Source organism: Mobula birostris, chromosome 29, assembly GCF_030028105.1.
Source record: "Mobula birostris isolate sMobBir1 chromosome 29, sMobBir1.hap1, whole genome shotgun sequence".
Lineage (NCBI taxonomy): Eukaryota > Metazoa > Chordata > Chondrichthyes > Myliobatiformes > Myliobatidae > Mobula > Mobula birostris.
Genome location: NC_092398.1, coordinates 37061083 through 37082310, shown reverse-complemented (window position 1 = coordinate 37082310; position 21228 = coordinate 37061083). Strand labels below are relative to the sequence as shown.

The window sequence follows — 21228 nt, the reverse complement described above, 5'->3', positions numbered from 1 at the left end:
CTGTAAGGAGACGAATCTCAAGGTTTTATAAAGTATACATACTTTGTAAATGAATGTACCATGAACTTAATAACGTTCATATAAGCAATTCACACTTAATATTACTTGTATAATTTACACACCAAAAATAGCTGTTCAGTCTCGTGCACGTGAGGCATAACTAACGTAATGTTAATACAAAGTGAGGATCATTTTTATCAGTTAACTCAACCATAACCACTAATGATTATAATAAAAGTAAAAGCATCGATAAAAGAATATGAGTTAAGTCAGAGCCGGGCTGCGCTCCGATGTCACTTTGCACCAACTCCCGGCCAGCAATGGCGGCAGCCGCCACCCAGGATTCCAAGCGCGCTGGGCAAGCACCTGCATGTGGGCGAGCGGGCGGGCGCGCCTGCGCGCCAGACCCGTGGTGACGTCTGGGGGTCGGTCGGCTCGCGGCCGCGGTCGGAGCAACGCGCGCGCGGGGAACGGCGGGTTCAGGGGTCACCAACCGTCGGTGAAGCCCGCGGACGCCTTTTTCTCCCGCTTACGGCCAGCAGCCGCTCGTTAATCCGGCAACCGGGAAGGCCGGAGCGTGACAACACCGGTACCGGGTGAGGGGGCTAATGCAATGTGTATAGGGGGTGTTGCGGGCCGACACGGGGCGGGGGGCGGATATGGGTGAGGGGGTCCGAGATGGGGCAAGGGGGTCCGGTACAGGGTGAAGGGGGCAGATATGGGACGAGGGGGACCGATACGGGGCGAGGGGGCAGATATGGGACGAGGGGGACCGATACGGGGCGAGGGGGCAGATATGGGACGAGGGGGACCGATACGGGGCGAGGGGGCAGATATGGGGTGAGGGGGACCGATACGGGGCGAGGGGGCAGATATGGGGTGAGGGGGATAGATACGGGGCAAGGGGGGCAGATATGGGCAAGGGGCTGATACGGGGCGAGGGGGCAGATATGGGCAAGGGGCCGATACGGGGCGAGGGGGCAGATATGGGCAAGGGGCCGATACGGGGCGAGGGGGCAGATATGGGCAAGGGGCCGATACGGGGCGAGGGGGCAGATATGGGCAAGGGGCCGATACGGGGCGAGGGGGCAGATATGGGCAAGGGGCCGATACGGGGCGAGGGGGCAGATATGGGCAAGGGGCCGATACGGGGCGAGGGGGCAGATATGGGCAAGGGGCCGATACGGGGCGAGGGGGCAGATATGGGCAAGGGGCCGATACGGGGCGAGGGGGCAGATATGGGGTGAGAGGGGCAGATATGGGATGAGAGGGGCAGATATGGGATGAGGGGGGCCGATATGGGACGAGGGACATAAATGGGTTGAAGGGGAGCAGATGTGGGGAGAGCACATATGGGGAATGAGGGGCCAGATACAGGGTGAAGGATGTGGGTATGGGATGAGGGGAGTAGATATGTGAAGAGGAGGCGGTACGGGGTGAAAGAGCAGGTATCAGGTGTGGAGAGCAGTTATGGGGTGGGGGCAGGTATAGGGCGAAGGGGGTCATATATGTGCATGGGGTGGATCTGGGTTGAACAGGCAGATACGGGGAGAGAGGGTCATGGCTACAGTGTGAAGGGGATGGATACGGGGTGAAGGGGACGAGAGAATGGATATGGGGTTATGGGGTGGATATAAGGTCAGAATGTTGAATCTTTGTGGGTGGAGTTAAACTGCAAGGGTCAAAACCCCATTATGGGAATCGTATATAGCCAAGATGTGAGGTTGAGATTGCAAAGGGAGCTGGAATCTGCATGGAATAAGGGTAATGTCACATTGTAATGGGGGACTTCAATATGCAAGGAGATTGGGAAAATCAGGTTGGTGTTGGATCGCAAGAGAGGGAATCTGTTGATTGCCTACGAGATGGCTTTTCAGAGCAGCGTGTGTTTGAGCCTTCTTAAGGAAAGGCTATCTTAGATTGGATGTTGTGGAATAACCAGATTTTATTAAGGAGTTTAATGTAAAGGAGTCCTTAGGAGGCAGTGAACATAATATGATTCAATTCGTACTGCAATCTGAGAAAGAGAGAAGCACAAGTCAGATGTATCAGTATCACAATGGAATAAAGGGAGTTACAGAGGCATCCACTCTTTAAGAAGGGATGATGGCAAAAATAAATGAAATTATAGGCCAGTGAGCCTAACCTCAGTGGTTGGAAAAGTGTTGGAGTCTATTATTAAGGATGAGGTTTTGGGGTACTTGGAGACTAATGATAAAATAAGTCAAAGTCAGCATGGTTTCTATAAAGGGAAATCTTGCCTGACAAATCTGTTAAGAGTTCTTCGAGGAAGTAACACACAGGGTGGACAAAGGAGAGGCAGTGGATGTTATTTACTTGAATTTTCAGAAGGCATTTGATAAGGTGCCTCACATGAGGTTGTTTAACAAGATAAGATCCTGTGGCGTCACAGGAAAGATACCAGCACAGATAGGGGAATAGCTGAGAGGCAGGAGGCAGCGATTGGGAATAAAGGGGGCTTTTCTGGTTGGCTGCCGGTGACTAGTGGTGTTCCTCAGGGGTCAATAATGGGCCCGCTACTTTTCACATTGTTTGTCAATGATTTGGATAATGGAATTGATGGCTCTGTGGCAAAGTTTGCAGATGATAGGTGGAGGGGTAGGTGGTGCTGAGGAAGCAATGCGATTGCAGCGGGACTTAGACAGATTGGAAGAATGGAAAAAAAGTGACAGATGGATACAGTGTTGGGAAATGTATGAGAATGCATTTTGATATAAGGAACAGTAGTGTGGACTATTACCTAAATGGGGAGAAAATTTAAACATCAGAGGGCACCCTTGGAGTCCTCGTGCAAGACTCTCAGATGGTTAATTTATAGGTGAAGTCTCTGGTAAAGAAGGTAAATACAATGTTGGCATTTATTTCAAGGGGAATAGAATATAAAAGAAGGAGATAATGCTGAGGTTTCATACGTTGCATTTGGACTATTGTCACCAGATTTGGGCCCCATATCTCAGAAAAGATGTGTTGTCATTGGAGCGAGACCAGAGGAGGTTCATGAGGATGATTCCAGGAATGAAGGGGAGCGTTTGGCAGCTTTGGGCCTGTACTCACTGGAATTTAGAAGAAAGCGGGGGGATCTCATTGAAACCTACCAAATGTCGATAGGACTAGATATGGTGGATGTGGAGAGGATGTTTCCTCTGGTGGGTTATCCAGAACTGGAGGGCACAGCCTCAAAATTGAGAGGCGGCTTTTCCGAACTCAAGTAAGCAGGAATTTTTTTTAACCAAAGAGTGTTGAATGTGTGGAATGCTCTGCCACTGACTGCGATGGAGACCAAGTCCTTGGGTATATTTCAAGCGGAAGTTGATAGTTTCCCAATTGGTCAGGACATCGAAAGATATGGGGGAGAAGGCAGGTGTATGAGGTTGTGTGGGATCTGGGATCAGCCATAATAGAATGGCAGGACAGACTCGATGGGCTGAATGGCCTAATTCTGCTCCTATGTCTTATAGTCTTATGATAGAGGGTGAAGGGATGGATATGGAGTGAGGGAGCAGATAGGGGTAATTAGACACCAATACCGGCGATTGTGATAGGGGCCCACAGCTGACGATGGGGTGAGGGGAGGGTGCAGATATTGGAGCCGATACGGTGGAGGATACAGGGAGAATACTGGGTAGGTAAAAGGGCTGAGGGACAGCTGCAGATATTGGGGACGACAAGTGTGAAAAGAAGGAGGTTGTGTGGATATGGAGGCAGATACAAGGAAGGTATATGGAGGGAGAAGGGAAAGGTACATGCATGAAGGGCATTGAGATGTGTCTGTGGGGAGGAAACGGGTGAGGGAAGTATATGGCGCTGAGCTTGATATAGAGTCAGAGGACTACAGCAGGAAACAGCCCTTCTGAACTGCTATGCTGCCTGGTCTCGTCAAACTGCGTCTGGACCATAGCCCTTCGTATCTCACCTATCCAAACTTTTCTTTAATGTTGAAATTGCATGCTCCACTTCCACTGGTAGCTCATACCACACTCTCACCATTCTCTGAAGAAGTTCTCCCTCATGTTCCTCTTAAATATTTCACCTTTCATTGTTGTCCCACCCAAGCTCAGTGGAGAAAGCCTGGTTGCATTTACCCCTTATAATTTTGCATACCTCAATCAAATCTTCTCTTGTTCTCCACCGCTCAAGGGATAAAGTCCTAAGCTATTCAATATTTCTCTGTAACTTAGATCCTCAAGCCCCAGCAACAGCTTCATAAGTTTTCTCTGTACTTTTTCTTTCCTGTAGATAGTTGAGCAGAACTTGATGCAATAGTCCAATTTAGGCCTCACCAACATCTTATATAACTCAGAATCAGGTTTAATATCATCAGCATATGTTACGAGATTTGTTAACAGCGACAACAGTACGATGCAATCCATGATAAATATAGCAAAAATCAATTACAGTAAGTATATATATTAAATAGTTAAATTAAAACATCATCAATGAGGATAGGAGAGGTTCCAGAGGATTGGCGGGTTGTGGATGTTATTCCCTTATTCAAGAAAGGGAGTAGGGATAGCCCAGAAAATTATAGGCCAGTGAGTCTTACTTCAGTGGTTGGTAAGTTGATGGCGAAGATCCTGAGAGGCAGGATTTGTGAACATTTGGAGAGGTATAATATGATTAGGAATAGTCAGCATGGCTTTGTCAAGGGCAGGTCGTGCCTTACGAGACTGATTGAATATTTTGAGGATGTGACTAAACACATTGATGAAGGTAGAGCTGTAGATGTAGTGTATATGGCTTTCAGCAAGGCATTTAGGTACCCTATGCAAGGCTTATTGAGTAAGTAAGGAGGCATGGGATCCAAGGGGACCTTGCTTTGTGGATCCAGAACTGGCTTGCCCACAGAAGGCAAAGAGTGTTGTAGACGGGTCATATTCTGCATGGAGGCTGGTGACCAGCAGTGTGCCTCAGGGATCTGTTCTGGGGTCCCTACTCTTCACGATTTTTATAAATGACCTGGACGAGGAAATGGAGGGGTGGGTCAGTAAATTTGCTGATGACACAAAGATTGGGGGTGTTGTGGATAGTGTGGAGGGCTGTCAGAGGTTGCAACGGGACATTGATAGGATGAAAAACTGGGCTGAGAAATGGCAGATGGAGTTCAACCCAGATAAGTGTGAAGTGGTTCATTTTGGTAGATCAGGTATGACAGAATATAGTATTAATGGTAAGACGCTTGGCAGTATAGAGGATCAGAGGGGTCCGAGTCCATAGGACACTCAAAGCTGCTGCGCAGGTTGACTCTATGGTTAAGAAGGCATATGGTATATTGGCTTTCATCAATCATGGAATTGAATTTTGGAGCCGAGAGGTATTGTTGCAGCTATATAGGACCCTGGTCAGACCCCACTTGGAGTACTGTGCTCAGTTCTGGTCACCTCACTACAGGAAGGATGTGGAAACCATAGAAAGAGTGCAGAGAAGATTTACAAGGATGTTGCCTGAATTGGAGAGCATGCCTTATGAGAATAGGTTGAGTGAACTCGGCCTTTTCTCCTTGGAGTGACAGAGGATGAGAGGTGACCTGATAGAGGTGTACAAGATAAGGAGAGGCATTGATCGTGTGGATAGTCAGAGGCTTTTCCCCAGGGCTGAAATGGGTAGCACGAGAGGGCACAGTTTTAAGGTGCTTGGAAGTAGGTACAGAGGAGATGTCAGAGGAGGGTAAGTTTTTTACACAGAGAGTGGTGACTGCATGGAATGGGCTGCCGGCAACGGTGGTGGAGGCAGATACAATAGGGTCTTTTAAGAGACTCCTGGATGGCTACATGGAGCTTAGAAAAATAGAGGGCTATGGGTAAAATTTAGGTAGTTCTAAGGTAGGGACATGTTGGGCATAGCTTTGTGGGCCGTAGGGCCTGTATTGTGCTGTACGTTTTCTATGTTTCTAAATTCTGCAAAACAAATAAAAGAATAGTGAGGTAGTTAGTGTTCATGCTTCAATGTCGATTTAGAAACGGACTACCTGATGCTCACAGTGAGGAGAGGGCATGTCCTGGCTGATGGGGGTCCTTAATAATGGAAACTGCCTTTGTGAGGCACCATGTCATGGATACCATGGAGGCTAGTACTAGTGATCATTGATATTACAACTTTCTTTAGCTTCTTTCGATCCTGCACATTAGCTTCACTTCCACCCCCTATACCAGACAATGATGCATCCTGTCAGAATGCTTTCCATGGCTTGTACTTCTGTAGAGGTTTTCAAGTGTTTTGGGTGACAAACCAATTCTCCTCAAACTCCTCATGAAATATAGCTGCTATCTTGCCTTCATAGCTGCATCAGTATTTTGGAACCAGGTTAGATCCTCAGAGATATTGACACCCAGGAGCTTGAAATTGCTTGCTCTCTCTCCATTTCTGATCCCTCTGTGAGGATTGCTCATAAGATATAGGAACAGAATTAGGCCATTTGGCCATTGAGTCTGATCTCAGCCCAAATCTCCTGCCTTCTCCCTGTATCCCTTGATGCCCTGACAATCAAGAAACTATTCTTCTCTGTGTCTTAAATCTTAAATATACATAAAGACCTCATAGCTCACAGTTGCCTGTGGCAAAGAATTCTACAGATTCACCACTCTCTGACTAAAGAAATTCTTTCTCATCTGTGTTCTAAAAGGACACCCCTCTATTCTGAGGCTGTGACCTCTGGTCTTAGACTCTCCCACCACAGGAAACATCTTCACACCCACTCTATTCGAGGCCTTTCAACATTCGATGTGATTCAATGAGGTTACGCCTCATTCTTCTGAATTCCAGCAAATACAGGCCCAGAGCCATCAAATGTTCTTCATATGACAAGCCATTCAATCCTGGAATCATTTTCGTGAACCTCCTTTGAATCCTTTACAGTTTCAACACATCCTTTCGAAGATAACCTGTTCACAAGACTCCAAGTGAGGCCTCACCAGTGCTTTATAACATCTCAAAATTACTTCCTTGCATTTATATTCTAGTCCTCTTGAAACGAATGCTAACATTGCATTTGCCTTCCTCACCACAGATTCATCCTGCAAATTTATCTTTAGGAATCTCTCAAGTCCCTTTGTGCTTCAGTTTTTTGTGTTTTCTTTCTATTTAGAAAATAGTCAACCCTTTTATTTCTTTTACTGAAGTGTATGACCATACACTTCCTGATACTGTATTCCATCTGCCATGTCTTTGCCCATTCTCCTAATCGGTCTAGGTCCTAAGTAGCTTCTCTACTTCCTCAAAACTACCTGGTGCTCCACCTATCTTCATATCATCTGCAAACTTTGCAAAAAAGCCTTCAATCCCATCATCCAAATCATTGACATATAAAGTAAAAAGAATCGGTCCCAACACAGACCCCTGTGCAATACCACTAGTCACCCTTTATTCCTACCAACCAGCCACTGCTTTATCCATGCTAGAATCTTTCCTGTAATACCATGGTCAAAGGCTTTCTAAAAATCCAAGTACACAACATCAGCTGATTTTCCTTTTGTCTATCCTGCTTGTTATTTCTTCAAAGAATTCCAACAGGTTTACCAGGCAAGATTTTCCTTTGAGGAAACCATGCTGACTATGGCCTATTTTATCATGTGCATCCAAGTACCCTGAGACCTCACCCTTAATAATCGACTCCAACATCTTCCCAAACATTGAGGTCAGACTACTAGAGTATAGTTTCCTTTTTTGGAGTGACAATTGCAATTTTCCAGCCTTCCGGAACCATTCCAGAATCTAGTGATTCTTGACAGATGCCTGCACAATTTCTTGAACCACCTCTTTCGGAACTCTGGGGTGTAAACCATCTGGTCCAGGTGATGTATCTACCTTCAGACCTTTTAGTTTCCCAAGGACCTTCTCTCTTGTTCTGGCAACTTCACGCTCTTCATGACCCCGGACACCTTACTGCTAATGTCTTCCACCATGAAGACTGATGTAATATATTTATTCAGTCTGTCTGACATTTCCGGTATCGCTTTCCAGTGGTCTGATATCCACTGTCGCCTCTCGTTTGCTCCTTATGTATCTGAAGAAATTTTTAGTATTATTGGCTAGCTTACTTTCATATTCATCATTACCTTCTTAATGGCATTTTTAATTGCCTTCTGTTGATTTTAAAAGCTTTCTAATCCTTCAACTTCACACAAATGTTTGCTCTATTATATGCCCTCTATTTGGCTTTGACTTCCCTTGCTAGCCATGGTTGTGTCACCTTGCTTTTAGATTACTTCTTCCTCTTTGCAATGTATATATCCCATGCCTTCCGAATTGCTTCCAGAAATTGGGAGTGTATTGATATTTACAGGGGTCTCTGGGGAGTACATTCATATTTACAGTACATTCCCAAGGGCGTGTCATTATTTACTGGGTGTGTCTGGGGAGTGTGTTAATATTTACAGGGGGTCCCCAGGGAGTGTGTTAATATTTACAGGGGTCCCTGGGGAGTGTGTTAATATTTACAGGGGTCCCTGGGGAGTGTGTTAATATTTTCAGGAGGTTCCTGGGGAGTGTGTTAATATTTACAGGGGTCCCTGGGGAGTGTGTTAATATTTTCAGGAGGTTCCCGGGGAGTGTGTTAATATTTACAGGGGGTCCCTGAGGAGTGTGTTAATGTTTCCAGGGGGTTCCCAGGGAGAGTGTGTTAATATTCACTGGGGGTCCCCGGGGACTGTGTTAATATTTTCAGGAGGTTCCCGGAGAGTGTGTTAATATTTACAGGGGGTCCCTGAGGAGTGTGTTAATATTTACAGGGGGTCCCTGAGGAGTGTGTTAATATTTACAGGGGATCGCTGGTTAAAGTGTTAATATTTATAGCAGTCCATGCCAATGTGTTAATATTCACAGGGGATCACCAGGGAGTGTGTTAATATTTACAGTGCGGGTCCCGGACATTGTGTCAGTATTTACAGGGCTCTCCAAGGAGTGCGTTGGTATTTTCCTGGGTTCATCAGAGGTTGCATTAATATTTACAAGGGATCCCAGAGACTGTGTTAATATTTACCTGGGGAGTGTGTTCATTTCACGGAGGCCTCTGGGGTGTGTGGTAATACTTTCTGGGGTCCCTGGAGAGTGAGCTAATACTTACAGAATTTCACCAGTGAGTATGCTAGCATTTACAGGGGGCCCCCAGGGAGTGTGTTAATATCTACAGATGGTATCCCGCAAACGTGTTCATATTTACAGGGGTCACCAATTAGCATGTTAAAATTTTATATAGAAATATAGAAAACCTACAGCACAATACAGGCCCTTCGGCCCACAATGCTGTGCCGAACACGTACTTAGTTTAGAAATTACCTAGAGTTATCCATAACCCTCTATTCTTGTAAGCTCCACGTACCCATCCAGGAGTCTCTTAAAAAACCCTATTGTATCCATCACCGGCAGCCCATTCCTCTTACTCACCACTTTCTGCATAAAAAACTTACCCCTGACATCCAATTTTCTTGGGGCCACCAGAGATTGCATTATCATTTACAGAGGTTCGCCGGGGAGAGTGTGAATATTAACAGTGGGTGTCAGGGGAATGTGTTAATATTTACAGAGAGTCTCCTGGAGTGTCTAAATATTTACAGAGTGTTCGTGGGGAGTGTCTTAGCATTCACAAAGGATGTCTGGGGAATATCTTAATATGTAAACAACAGGAATTCTGCAGATGCTGGAAATTTAAGCAACACACATAAAAGTTGCTGGTGAACGCAGCAGGCCAGGCAGCATCTCTAGGAAGAGGTACGGTCGACGTTTCAGGCCGAGACCCTTTGTCAGGACGAACTGAAGGAAGAGTGAGTAAGAGATTTGAAAGTTGGAAGGGGAGGGGGAGATCCAAAATGATAGGAGAAGACAGGAGGGGGGGGGATGGAGCCAACAGCTGGACAGGTGATAGGCAAACTTCCTCCAAACTAAAGGTGTAGCTATGGGCACCCGTATGGGTCCTAGCTATGCCTGTCTTTTTGTTGGCTTTGTGGAACAATCTATGTTCCGTGCCTATTCTGGTATCTGTCCCCCACTTTTCCTTCGCTACATCGACAACTGCATTGGTGCTGCTTCCTGCACGCATGCAGAGCTCGTTGACTTTATTAACTTTGCCTCCAACTTTCACCCTGCCCTCAAGTTTACCTGGTCCATTTCCGACACCTTCCTCCCCTTTCTAGATCTTTCTGTCTCTGTCTCTGGAGACAGCTTATCCACTGATGTCTACTATAAGCCTACTGACTCTCACAGCTATCTGGACTATTCCTCTTCTCAACCTGTCTCTTGCAAAAACACCATCCTCTTCTCGCAATTCCTTCGTCTCCGCCGCATCTGCTCTCAGGATGAGGCTTTTCATTCTAGGACGAGGGAGATGTCCTCCTTTTTTAAAGAAAGGGGCTTCCCTTCCTCCACTATCAACTCTGCTCTTAAATGCATCTCCCCCATTTCACGTACATCTGCTCTCACTCCATCCTCCCGCCACCCCACTAGGAATAGGGTTCCCCTGGTCCTCACCTACCACCCCACCAGCCTCCGAGTCCAACATATTATTCTCCGTAACTTCCACCACCTCCAACGGGATCCCACCACTAAGCACATCTTTCCCTCCCCCCCTCTCTCGGCATTCCGCAGGGATCGCTCCCTACACAACTCCCTTGTCCATTCGTCCCCCCCATCCCTCCCCACTGATCTCCCTCCCGGCACTTATCTGTGTAAGCGGAACAAGTGCTACACATGCCCTTACACTTCCTCCCTCACCACCATTCAGGGCCCCAAACAGTCCTTCCAGGTGAGGCAACACTTCACCTGTGAGTCAGCTGGGGTGATATACTGCGTCCGGTGCTCCCGATGTGGCCTTTTATATATTGGCGAGACCCGACGCAGACTGGGAGACCGCTTTGCTGAACATCTACGCTCTGTCCGCCAGAGAAAGCAGGATCTCCCAGTGGCCACACATTTTAATTCCACATCCCATTCCCATTCTGACATGTCTATTCACGGCCTCCTCTACTGTAAAGATGAAGCCACACTCAGGTTGGAGGAACAACACCTTATATTCCGTCTGGGTAGCCTCCAACCTGATGGCATGAACATCGACTTCTCTAACTTCCGCTAATGCCCCACCTCCCCCTCGTACCCCATCTGTTACTTACTTTTATACACACATTCTTTCTCTCTCTCCTATTTCTCCCTCTGTCCCTCTGAATATACCCCTTGCCCATCCTCTGGGTTCCCCCCCTTGTCTTTCTTCCCGGACCTCCTGTCCCATGATCCTCTCGTATCCCTTTTACCAATCACCTGTCCAGCTCTTGGCTCCATCCCTCCCCCTCCTGTCTTCTCCTATCATTTTGGATCTCCCCCTCCCCCTCCAACTTTCAAATCCCTTACTCACTCTTCCTTCAGTTAGTCCTGACGAAGGGTCTAGGCCAGAAACGTCGACTGCACCTCTTCCTAGAGATGCTGCCTGGCCTGCTGCGTTCACCAGCAACTTTTATGTGTGTATCTTAATATGTACAGTGGTTTCCTGAGGAGTGTTTTAATAATTACAGGGTGTCTCTGGGGATATGTTAATATTTATAGATGATCCCTAGAGAGTGTCTCAATATTTACATAGGGTGTCATGGGGTGTGTGTTAATATTTACCGAGGGTCTCCCGGGGTGTGTGTTAATATTTACCGCGGGTCTCCCGGGGTGTGTGTTAATATTTATCGAGGGTGTCCCGGGGTGTGTGTTAATATTTACAGAGGGTCTCCCAGGGTGTGTGTTAATATTTACAGAGGGTCTCCCGGGGTGTGTGTTAATATTTACAGAGGGTCTCCCGAGGTGTGTGTTAATATTTACAGAGGGTCTCCCGGGGTGTGTGTTAATATTTACAGAGGGTCTCCCGGGGTGTGTGTTAATATTTATCAAGGGTGTCCTGGGGTGTGTGTTAATATTTACAGAGGGTCTCCCGAAGTGTGTGTTAATATTTACAGAGGGTCTCCCGGGGTGTGTGTTAATATTTACAGAGGGTCTCCCAGGGTGTGTGTTAATATTTACAGAGGGTCTCCCGGGGTGTGTGTTAATATTTACAGAGGGTGTCCCGGGGTGTGTGTTAATATTTACAGAGGGGTCCCGGGGTGTGTGTTAATATTTACAGAGGGTCTCCCGGGGTGTGTGTTAATACTTACAGAGGGTCTCCGGGGTGTGTGTTAATATTTACCGAGGGTCTCCCGGGTTGTGTGTTAATATTTACAGAGGGTCTCCCGGGGTGTGTGTTAATATTTACACAGGGTGTCCAAGAGTGTGTGTTAATATTTACAGAGGGTCTCCGGGGTGTGTGTTAATATTTACCGAGGGTCTCCCGGGTTGTGTGTTAATATTTACAGAGGGTCTCCCGGGGTGTGTGTTAATATTTACAGAGGGTCTCCTGGGGTGTGTGTTAATATTTACAGGGGTCCCGGGGAGAGAGTGATAATATTAATAGGGGATCCAAGGGGAGTGTTTTAATATTTACAGGGACCCCCCCTTTAAGTATTAACACACCCCGGGGACTTCAAATATATATTAGCATATCCCCGGTCACCCTCTTCAAATATAAACGTGCTTCCCGGCGATCTCCAGTAAATTTCAACACACTACCTGGAGACCCCTGTAAATATTAACACATTCAAGGCCACATTGGAAGTTTTAACATATCCCCAGGCACGCCCTGTAAATATTAACACTCTCCCCAGAGACCTCTTGTAAATGTTTACACACTCCCCAGGGACCCCCAGTAAGTATTAACACACTCCCTGAGGATCCCCTGTAAATATTAACAAACTATCCCTGGGGTCCCCTCGTAAATATTAACACACTGCATGGACACCCCTGTAAACTTTAGCACTCTCCCCGCTGTAAACATTAAGACTCTCCCTCTGAACACCCATTGTTAATATTAACACACTGCATGGACACCCCTGTAAACATTAGCACTCTCCCTGCTGTAAACATTAACACTCTCCCTCTGAACACCCATTGTTAATATTAACACACTGCATGGACACCCCTGTAAACATTAGCACTCTCCCCGCTGTAAACATTAACACTCTCCCTCTGAACACCCATTGTTAATATTAACACACTGCATGGACACCCCTGTAAACATTCACACCCTGCTCAAGGATTCATTGGACATATGAACATATCCCCAGGCATGCCCTGTCAATATTAACACTCACCCTGGGACCTCCTGTGAATATTAACACACTTACAGGGAATCCCCAGGGAGTGTGTTAATATTGACAGGGAGTCTCCGGGGAGAGTGTTAATATTTACAGGGGGTTTCCCCAGGGAGTGTGTTAGTATTTACAGGGTGTTTCCCCAGGGAGTGTGTTATTATTTACAGTATGTTCCTTGGGGAGAGTGTTATTATATACAGAAGGTCCACAGGGAGAGTATTAATATTTACAGGGGGTCCCCGGGGAGTGTGTTAATACTTACTGGGGGTCCCTGGGGAGAGTGTAAACATTTACAGGCAGTCTCCTGGGAGAGTGTTAATATTTACAGGGCATGCCTGGGGATATGTTAAAACTTCCAATGTGTCCTTGAGTGTGTTAATATTTACAGGGGTCTCCAGGTGGTGTGTTGAAATTTACTGGAGATCGCCGGGAAGCGCGTTTATATTTGAAGAGGGTGACTGGGGATGTGCTAATATATATTTGAATTCCTCAGGGTGTGTTAATACTTACAGGGTGTCCCTGTAAATATTAACACGCTCCCCTTGGATCCCCTATAAATATTTACACACTGTCCCCGGACCCCCAGTAAATATTAACACACACTCCCCCCACACACCGGTTTCCCTCAGGATCAATAAAGTATGACTATGACTGTGACTATGACACCCTGTAAATATTAACACACTCCTTGGGGACCCCCTGTAAATATTAACATACTCCCCGGGGACCTCCTGTAAATATTAACACACTCCCCGGGGACCTCCTTTAAATATTAACACACTCCCCGGGGACCCCCTGTAAATATTAACCCTCTCCCCGGGGACCCCCTGTAAATATTAACCCTCTCCCCAGGGACCCCCTGTAAATATTAACACACTCCCCGGGGACCTCCTGTAAATATTAACCCTCTCCCTGGGGACCCCCTGTAAATATTAACACACTCCCCGGGGACCCCCTGTAAATATTAACACACTCCCCGGGGACCCCCTGTAAATATTAACCCTCTCCCTGGGGACCCCCTGTAAATATTAACACACTCCCCGGGGATCCCCTGTAAATATTAACACACTCCCCCAGTATATATTAACACAGTCTCCAGGATTCCTTCTAAATATTAGTGTAACCTCTGGCGACCCTCAGAAAATATCAACACACTCCTTGGTGAGCCCTGTAAATATTAACATATTTCCCAGGACCCCCAGCAAATATTAACACACTCTCCGGGAACATGCAATACATATTAACACATTCCCCAGACACCCATGGTAAACATTAACACATTAACCAGGGTGCCCTGTAAACATTAACAGACTCGTTGAAACTTAGAAACCTAGAAAAACTACAGGGACTTCGGCCCACAATGCTGTGTTGAACATGTACTTAGTTAGAAATTACCTCGGGTTACCCATAGGCCTCTCTTTTTCTAAGCTCCATGTACTTATCCAGGAGTCTTTTAAAAGGCCCTATCATATCCGCCTCCACCACCATCATTGACAGCCCATTCCACACACTCACCACTCTCTGCGTAAAGAACTTAACCGGCGTTTCTGTACCTGCTACCAAGCACCTTAAAACTGTGCCCTCTCGTGTTAGCTATTTCAGCTCTGGGGGAAAAAGCCTCTGACTATCCACACAATCAATGCCGCTCATCATCTTATACACCTCTATCAGGTCACCTCTCGTCCTCCATCGCTCCAAGGAGAAAAGGCCGATTTCACTCAACCTATGTATTCTCATAAGGCATGCTCCCCAATCCAGGCAACATCCCTGTAAATCTCCTCTGCACCCTTTCTATAGTTTCCACATCCTTCCTGTAGTGAGGTGACCAGAACAGAGCACAGTACTCCAAGTGAGGTCTGACCGGGCTCCTATATAGCTGTAACAGTACCTCTCGGCTCTTAAACTCAAACCCACGGTTGATGAAGGCCAATGCACCGTATGCCTTCTTAACCACAGAGTCAACCTGTGCAGAAGCTTTGAGTGACCTATGGACTCGGACCCCAAGATCCCTCTGATCCTTCACTACATCCTGCCATCATATTTGATTTACCAAAATGAACTTCTTCACACTTATCTGGGTTGAACTCCCCAGGAATCCACTGTAAATATTAACAGTTTACACGGAGACCCCTTGTAATTGGTAACATGTCTGCAGGGACCTACTGTAAGTATGAACACACTCCCCGCAGACTTCAAATAATTATTAGCACACACCGGACATATCCTTCAAATATTTACAGGGGGTGTCCGGGGTGTGTTTTAGTTTGCATGGGTATTCCTCGGGGAGGGTCTGGTAATATTTGCAGGGGTTCCCCGGGGAGAGTGTTAATATTTACAGGGGTTCCCCAGGGAGAGTGTTAATATTTACAGGGGTTCCCCGGGGAGAGTGTTAATATTTACAGGGAGTCCCCGGGGAGAGTGTTAATATTTATAGGGGGTCCCCGGAAAGTTTGTTAATATTTACAGGGTGTTCCCGCGGAGATATTACTAATTACTGGGAGTCTCTGGGGAGTGTGTTAGTATTTACAGGGGATCCCCGACAAGAGTGTTAATAGTTACATGGGGTTCCTGGGGAATGTGTTAATATTCCCAGGGTATCCTGGGAATCCTGAGGAGAGTGTTAATATTTACGGGGATTGCGTTCATAATTACTGGGGATCCCCGGGGAGAGCAATAATGTTTACATTGGGTCCTTTGATATTTGCAGTGTGACCATGGGGTGTTTAGAGGTTGCTGATCTCCTGACTCTTTTCTCTCCCCTCAGAGAACTGCTTGGAGGTGTCGATGTCGGTGCTGTCTCAGGGTTGCTCCATGCCGACTCGGATCAAAGAGGAGCCCGAAGCAGAGGCAGAGGCGGGTGGAGAAGGGCAGGGGGATAGGAGGAGAGAGAGTGCGCACGGACGTCACCTCTGCCCACTCTGCCCCAGGGCATTCCGTTACCCCTCACAGCTCGCCCTGCACAGATTCACTCACACCGGCGAAAGGCCCCACCTCTGCATTGTCTGTGGCCGGGGTTTTGCCGCCCCCTCCAAACTGCGTGCCCACCAGGTCATTCACACTGGCCTGCGGCCCTTCCGCTGTGGCCAATGTGGCCGGGCCTTTTCTCGCTCCTCGGCCCTACTGCGTCATCAACTCGTTCACACCCGCCAACGGCCCCACCCCTGCCCCCAATGCGGCCGGGCTTTCGGCCAGCCCTCCCATCTCAAGGCCCACTTGCGTACGCATGCCGGACCCTTCATCTGTGCCCAGTGTGGCAAGAGCTTCCGCCGTTTCTCCACTGTGACAGCACACCGCTGCCGGCCCTCCCCAGACCCCCAGTGGGAGATCAACTTCCCCAAATTCAAGCTGCAGCCGTGTCTCTGCTCCCGGCTACAGACACAGGAGATCCACACTCCCGAATCCTGGCTGCAGCCCTTTCCCTGCTTCCCAACACAGTCACAGGAGATTCACACTCCCATATCCTGGTCCCAGGAGATCTACACTCATGATTCGCAGCCACAGGAGATCCACATCCCTGAATCTCAGTTGCAAATGCAGGGTCCCTGTCACCGTCCCTGCCTTTGCCTCCCTCCCCAGCCTCAACCCCAGTCCTCTTCCTCCACCCTCCACCATCAGTGCCCCCACTGCCCCCGGGCCTTCCGCTACCCCTCCCGGCTCTCTTTGCACCTGAGGGCCCACACTGGCGAGCGCCCCTTCCTGTGTGGGCAATGCGGCAAGCGCTTTGCTGTCTCTTCTGCCTTGCTACGACATCAGCTGGTGCACTCCGGCGAGCGCCCCCACCCCTGCCCCGATTGCGGCCGAGCCTTCTCCCAGTCCTCCCACCTTAAGACCCACCGGCGCCTCCACGCTGGGCCTCGCCCTCTACCCCTCCTCGCCCCCCATCCCTGCCCGCACTGCGGCAAACACTTCCGGTCAGCCAGTGGGCTTTCCCGCCACCTCCGCTCACACCGGCAGCCCCCCCACCCCCGCCCCGGGGCCTTCCGTTACTCCTCTCGTCCTCGGGCCCCACGCCGGTGTCCTCACCTCTGTCCCCTCTGCCCTAGGGCCTTCCGCTACCCCTCCCAGGCTGCCAAGCACCTACGGGCCCACACCGGCGAGCGGCCCTTTGCCTGTGCCCAATGTGGCAAGCGTTTTGCTGCGTCCTCTGCTCTCGGCCGCCACCGACTGGTGCATACCGGTGAGCGTCCCTATGCCTGTCCTGAGTGCGGCAGGGCTTTCTCCCAATCCTCTCACCTCAAGACTCACCAGCAAAGGGTACATAGTGTGGAGCACAGGCAGAGAGAACCCCAGTGAGGGCTGGTGGGTGTGCTTCGATCTCTTCCTGATTCCCAGAGTCCGGGGATGAGGTCTCCTTCCTTAATCTCCCCTGCTCCCTACTCTAAAGAGAGAGGGGGGTTGGGGGGGGGAGCTGGTTCCATTCCATCCGGGTTCCTGCAGTGGTTCAAAGTATGGCACACTGTCAATCTCGGGGAGTGTTTGTCTGGGCTTTACTGCTCCATTCCTGAGTATGTACATCTCACCATACAGTGCAACACTCCCTCATTACTGGGTAGAGTGTGCCTGGGGTTTAACACTCCATTCCTGCAGAATGTACATCTCCCCAGACAGTGTGGTGCTGGCTTGGTACCAGGGAGTGTGTGTCTGGTTGTAGTACTCGATTTCCTGAGTACGGCACTCCCTCACTACAGGGAATTGGAGTGCATTCCTACATACACCTCCCCTAATTTATCATATATACATGACTACGTGCTCTTGCAAACATGGTTTCTTTAAGTGACATGACTTAAGTTAATGCAATTATTTGTATTTGGGAAGTTATACTACAACTGTACCACTGTTCATTCGAAACAAACTTTCTCACAAAGAAGAGTACTGTTCTGTTTCTATGATGTTTGCAGAGGTGGGCGTCCCAGAAATAGTCACCCCCTCAAACTGTGTGTATGGGGGAGGAAAGGTGCTCCCTCAGTGCTGTCAGTGGAGAGGGAGTTTTAGATTCAGGAAAGGAGGCAGTTTGGTGTTCCCCCTCTTCTTTGCCCACTTGCTCTCATCTTCCCAGGGCAGTGGAGGTTGGAGGGTTTGGGGAGGTACGTGAGGAAATATGGGACGTTCTGTAGACAACGCACACTAAGGTTACGGTGCACCGATTGTGGAGGGAGAACACATTCGGAGTGCTGATAGGTGCCTTGTCCTGGATGTTGCTGGGGCTTCTTGAGGGATTGTTGGATCCTCATTCCATCCAGGGAAGTGGGGAGTGTTCCCTCGATGCTGTGTGCATAGACTAACCCCATTGAGGGAAGTGGGGAGTGTTCCCTCACTCTCCTGACCTGTAGATAGTGGAAAGGTGATAGGTCGGATGCTGTGTGCATAGACCCCATTGAGGGAAGTGGGGACTGTTCAGAAAATCAAACTTCTGAAGACACATATAATACCAAGTACCCCAGATAGCTGGGCCATTTCATTAGATGTTTAAGGAAATTCTTCACCTTCCCCTGTATATTACCAATGGAGATGGAGATTAAAGCCTTCTAAAGCCCCATACATATTCCCATCACAGCCATAGGAAAAGACAAGAGGTGGAGCTTTCAGAAGAACTGATTATTAAAAGCCTGGTAGCAGTGGCAGGTGAGAGCAACATCTATACTATTAAATGATTAAAGAACCTTGAAATTTTCAAAAAGATCGAGAAGTTCCGGAATAATGGGAGAAGTACTCCATGAACTACTCCAATTTGAAGAATTCAAGATGGAGTTTGGGTACTAGGAGGGAAACATAGAAAAAACATAGAAAATAGGTGCAGGAGTAGGCCATTTGGCCCTTCGAGCCTGCACCACCATTTATTATGATCATGGCTGATCATCCAACTCAGAACCCTGCACCAGCCTTCCCTCCATACCCCCTGATCCCCGTAGCCACAAGGGCCATATTTAACTCCCTTTTAAATATAGCTAATGAACTGGCCTCAACTGTGTCCTGTGGCAGAGAATTCCACAGATTCACTACTCTCTGTGTGAAGAAGTTTTTCCTAATCTCAGTCCTAAAAGGCTTCCCCCTTATCCTCAAACTATGACCCCTCGTTCTGGACTTCCCCAACACCGGGAACAATCTTCCTGCATCTAGCCTGTCCAATCCCTTTAGGATTTTATACGTTTCAATCAGATCCCCCCTCAATCTTCTAAATTCCAACAAGTACAAGCCTAGTTCATCCAGTCTTTCTTCATATGAAAGTCCTGCCATCCCAGGAATCAATCTGGTGAACCTTCTTTGTACTCCCTCTATGGCAAGGATGTCTTTCCTCAGATTAGGGGACCAAAACTGCACACAATACTCCAGGTGTGGTCTCACCAAGGCCTTGTACAACTGCAGTAGTACCTCCCTGCTCCTGTACTCGAATCCTCTCGCTATAAGTGCCAGCATACCAATCGCCTTTTTCACCGCCTGCTATACCTGCATGCCCACTTTCAATGACTGGTGTGTAATGACACCCAGGTCTCGTTGCACCTCCCTTTTTCCTAATCGGCCATCATTCAGATAATAATCTGTTTTCCTATTTTTGCCACCAAAGTGGATAACTTCACATTTATCCACATTAAATTGCATCTGCCATGAATTTGCCCACTCGCCTAACCTATCCAAGTCACCCTGCATCCTCTTAGCATCCTCCTCACAGCTAACACTGCTGCCCAGCTTCGTGTCATCCGCAAACTTGGAGATGCTGCATTTAGTTCCCTCATCCAAGTCATTAATATATATTGTAAACAGCTGGAGACCCAGCACTGAGCCTTGCGGTACCCCACTAGTCACTGCCTGCCATTCTGAAAAGGTCCCGTTTATTCCCACTCTTTGCTTCCTGTCTGCTAACCAATTCTCTATCCACATCAATACCTTACCCCCAATACCGTGTGCTTTAAGTTTGCACACTAATCTCCTGTGTGGGACCTTGTCAAAAGCCTTTTGAAAATCCAAATATACCACGTCCACTGGTTCTCCCCTATCCACTCTACTAGTTACATTCTCAAAAAATTCTATGAGATTCGTCAGACATGATTTTCCTTTCACAAATCCATGCTGACTTTGTCCGATGATTTCACCGCTTTCCAAATGTGCTGTTATCACATCTTTGATAACTGACTCCAGCAGTTTCCCCACCACGGACGTTAGGCTAACCGGTCTATAATTCCCCGGTTTCTCTCTCCCTCCTTTTTTAAAAAGTGGGGTTACATTAGCCACCCTCCAATCCTCAGGAACTAGTCCAGAATCTAACGAGTTTTGAAAAATTATCACTAATGCATCCACTATTTCTTGGGCTACTTCCTTAAGCACTCTGGGATGTAGACCATCTGGGCCTGGGGATTTATCTGCCTTTAATCCCTTCAAGTAGACTCAAACTTCCAAATCCATGTGGTGATCCTGGCAAATGGAAATATGGGCTGGCATTGTCAGGGCATTGGAGTCAAAGATTTTAAAAACAATAACATCTCTAACTCTAGGATAACTGTGGGCAGGGCATAAAGAAATCAACACAGTCCTGTCTTAATGTGGGCAGTACCAAGGTGTAGGTCAGAGAAGTCCAGATAGTGTGAGAAGCAGTAAAGTATGTAAGTTGGACAATGATTTCTACCATATATTTCTGTCATGTGTTGGGGGGTCAGGGAGGTTGGAATTAGTTATAAAATGGCAGATTGCCCAAAAAGCAAGGCTGTTCAGTACCCCGAGACTCGTGGAACCACAGATAACACGTGAAGATGCAACACTTTGGAAAACTGGCCTTATTTTTGCCAAAGTAAACCATACTGCTGTGGTTGACATAACAAAATGCTACAAAGATAACAGTCTGAATCTGCCACGGATGGTCCCAAGCCTGGCTGTGAAGGGAGGTTTGAGCATAGAGCTAGCAACCCCATTCCATAAAACAAACGTTGCTTAGAAGTATAGATGGGCTTGAAAGACTGGGCACAGATACAGAACTGATGAGCTGCTGTCAGCAGCCCTATTATGGGCTAAAGAAGAAGAAGAACAGTCTGCTTCAATCATGTCAGTGCCTAAAAGGAACATGGTAACCCAC

At 47.7% G+C, this 21228-nt stretch overlaps 1 protein-coding gene across 1 annotated transcript; it reads left to right on the top strand.

Moving 5' to 3' along the window:
• Positions 1-416: 416 nt before the first annotated feature.
• LOC140189945 (uncharacterized) lies at positions 417-19380 on the top strand. Its single transcript, XM_072246317.1, has 2 exons — positions 417-596; positions 15931-19380. Exon 2 carries the CDS (start codon positions 15951-15953, stop codon positions 17457-17459), a length of 1509 nt encoding a protein of 502 aa, XP_072102418.1. The 5' UTR covers positions 417-596; positions 15931-15950; the 3' UTR covers positions 17460-19380.
• The last annotated feature ends 1848 nt before the right edge of the window (positions 19381-21228 follow it).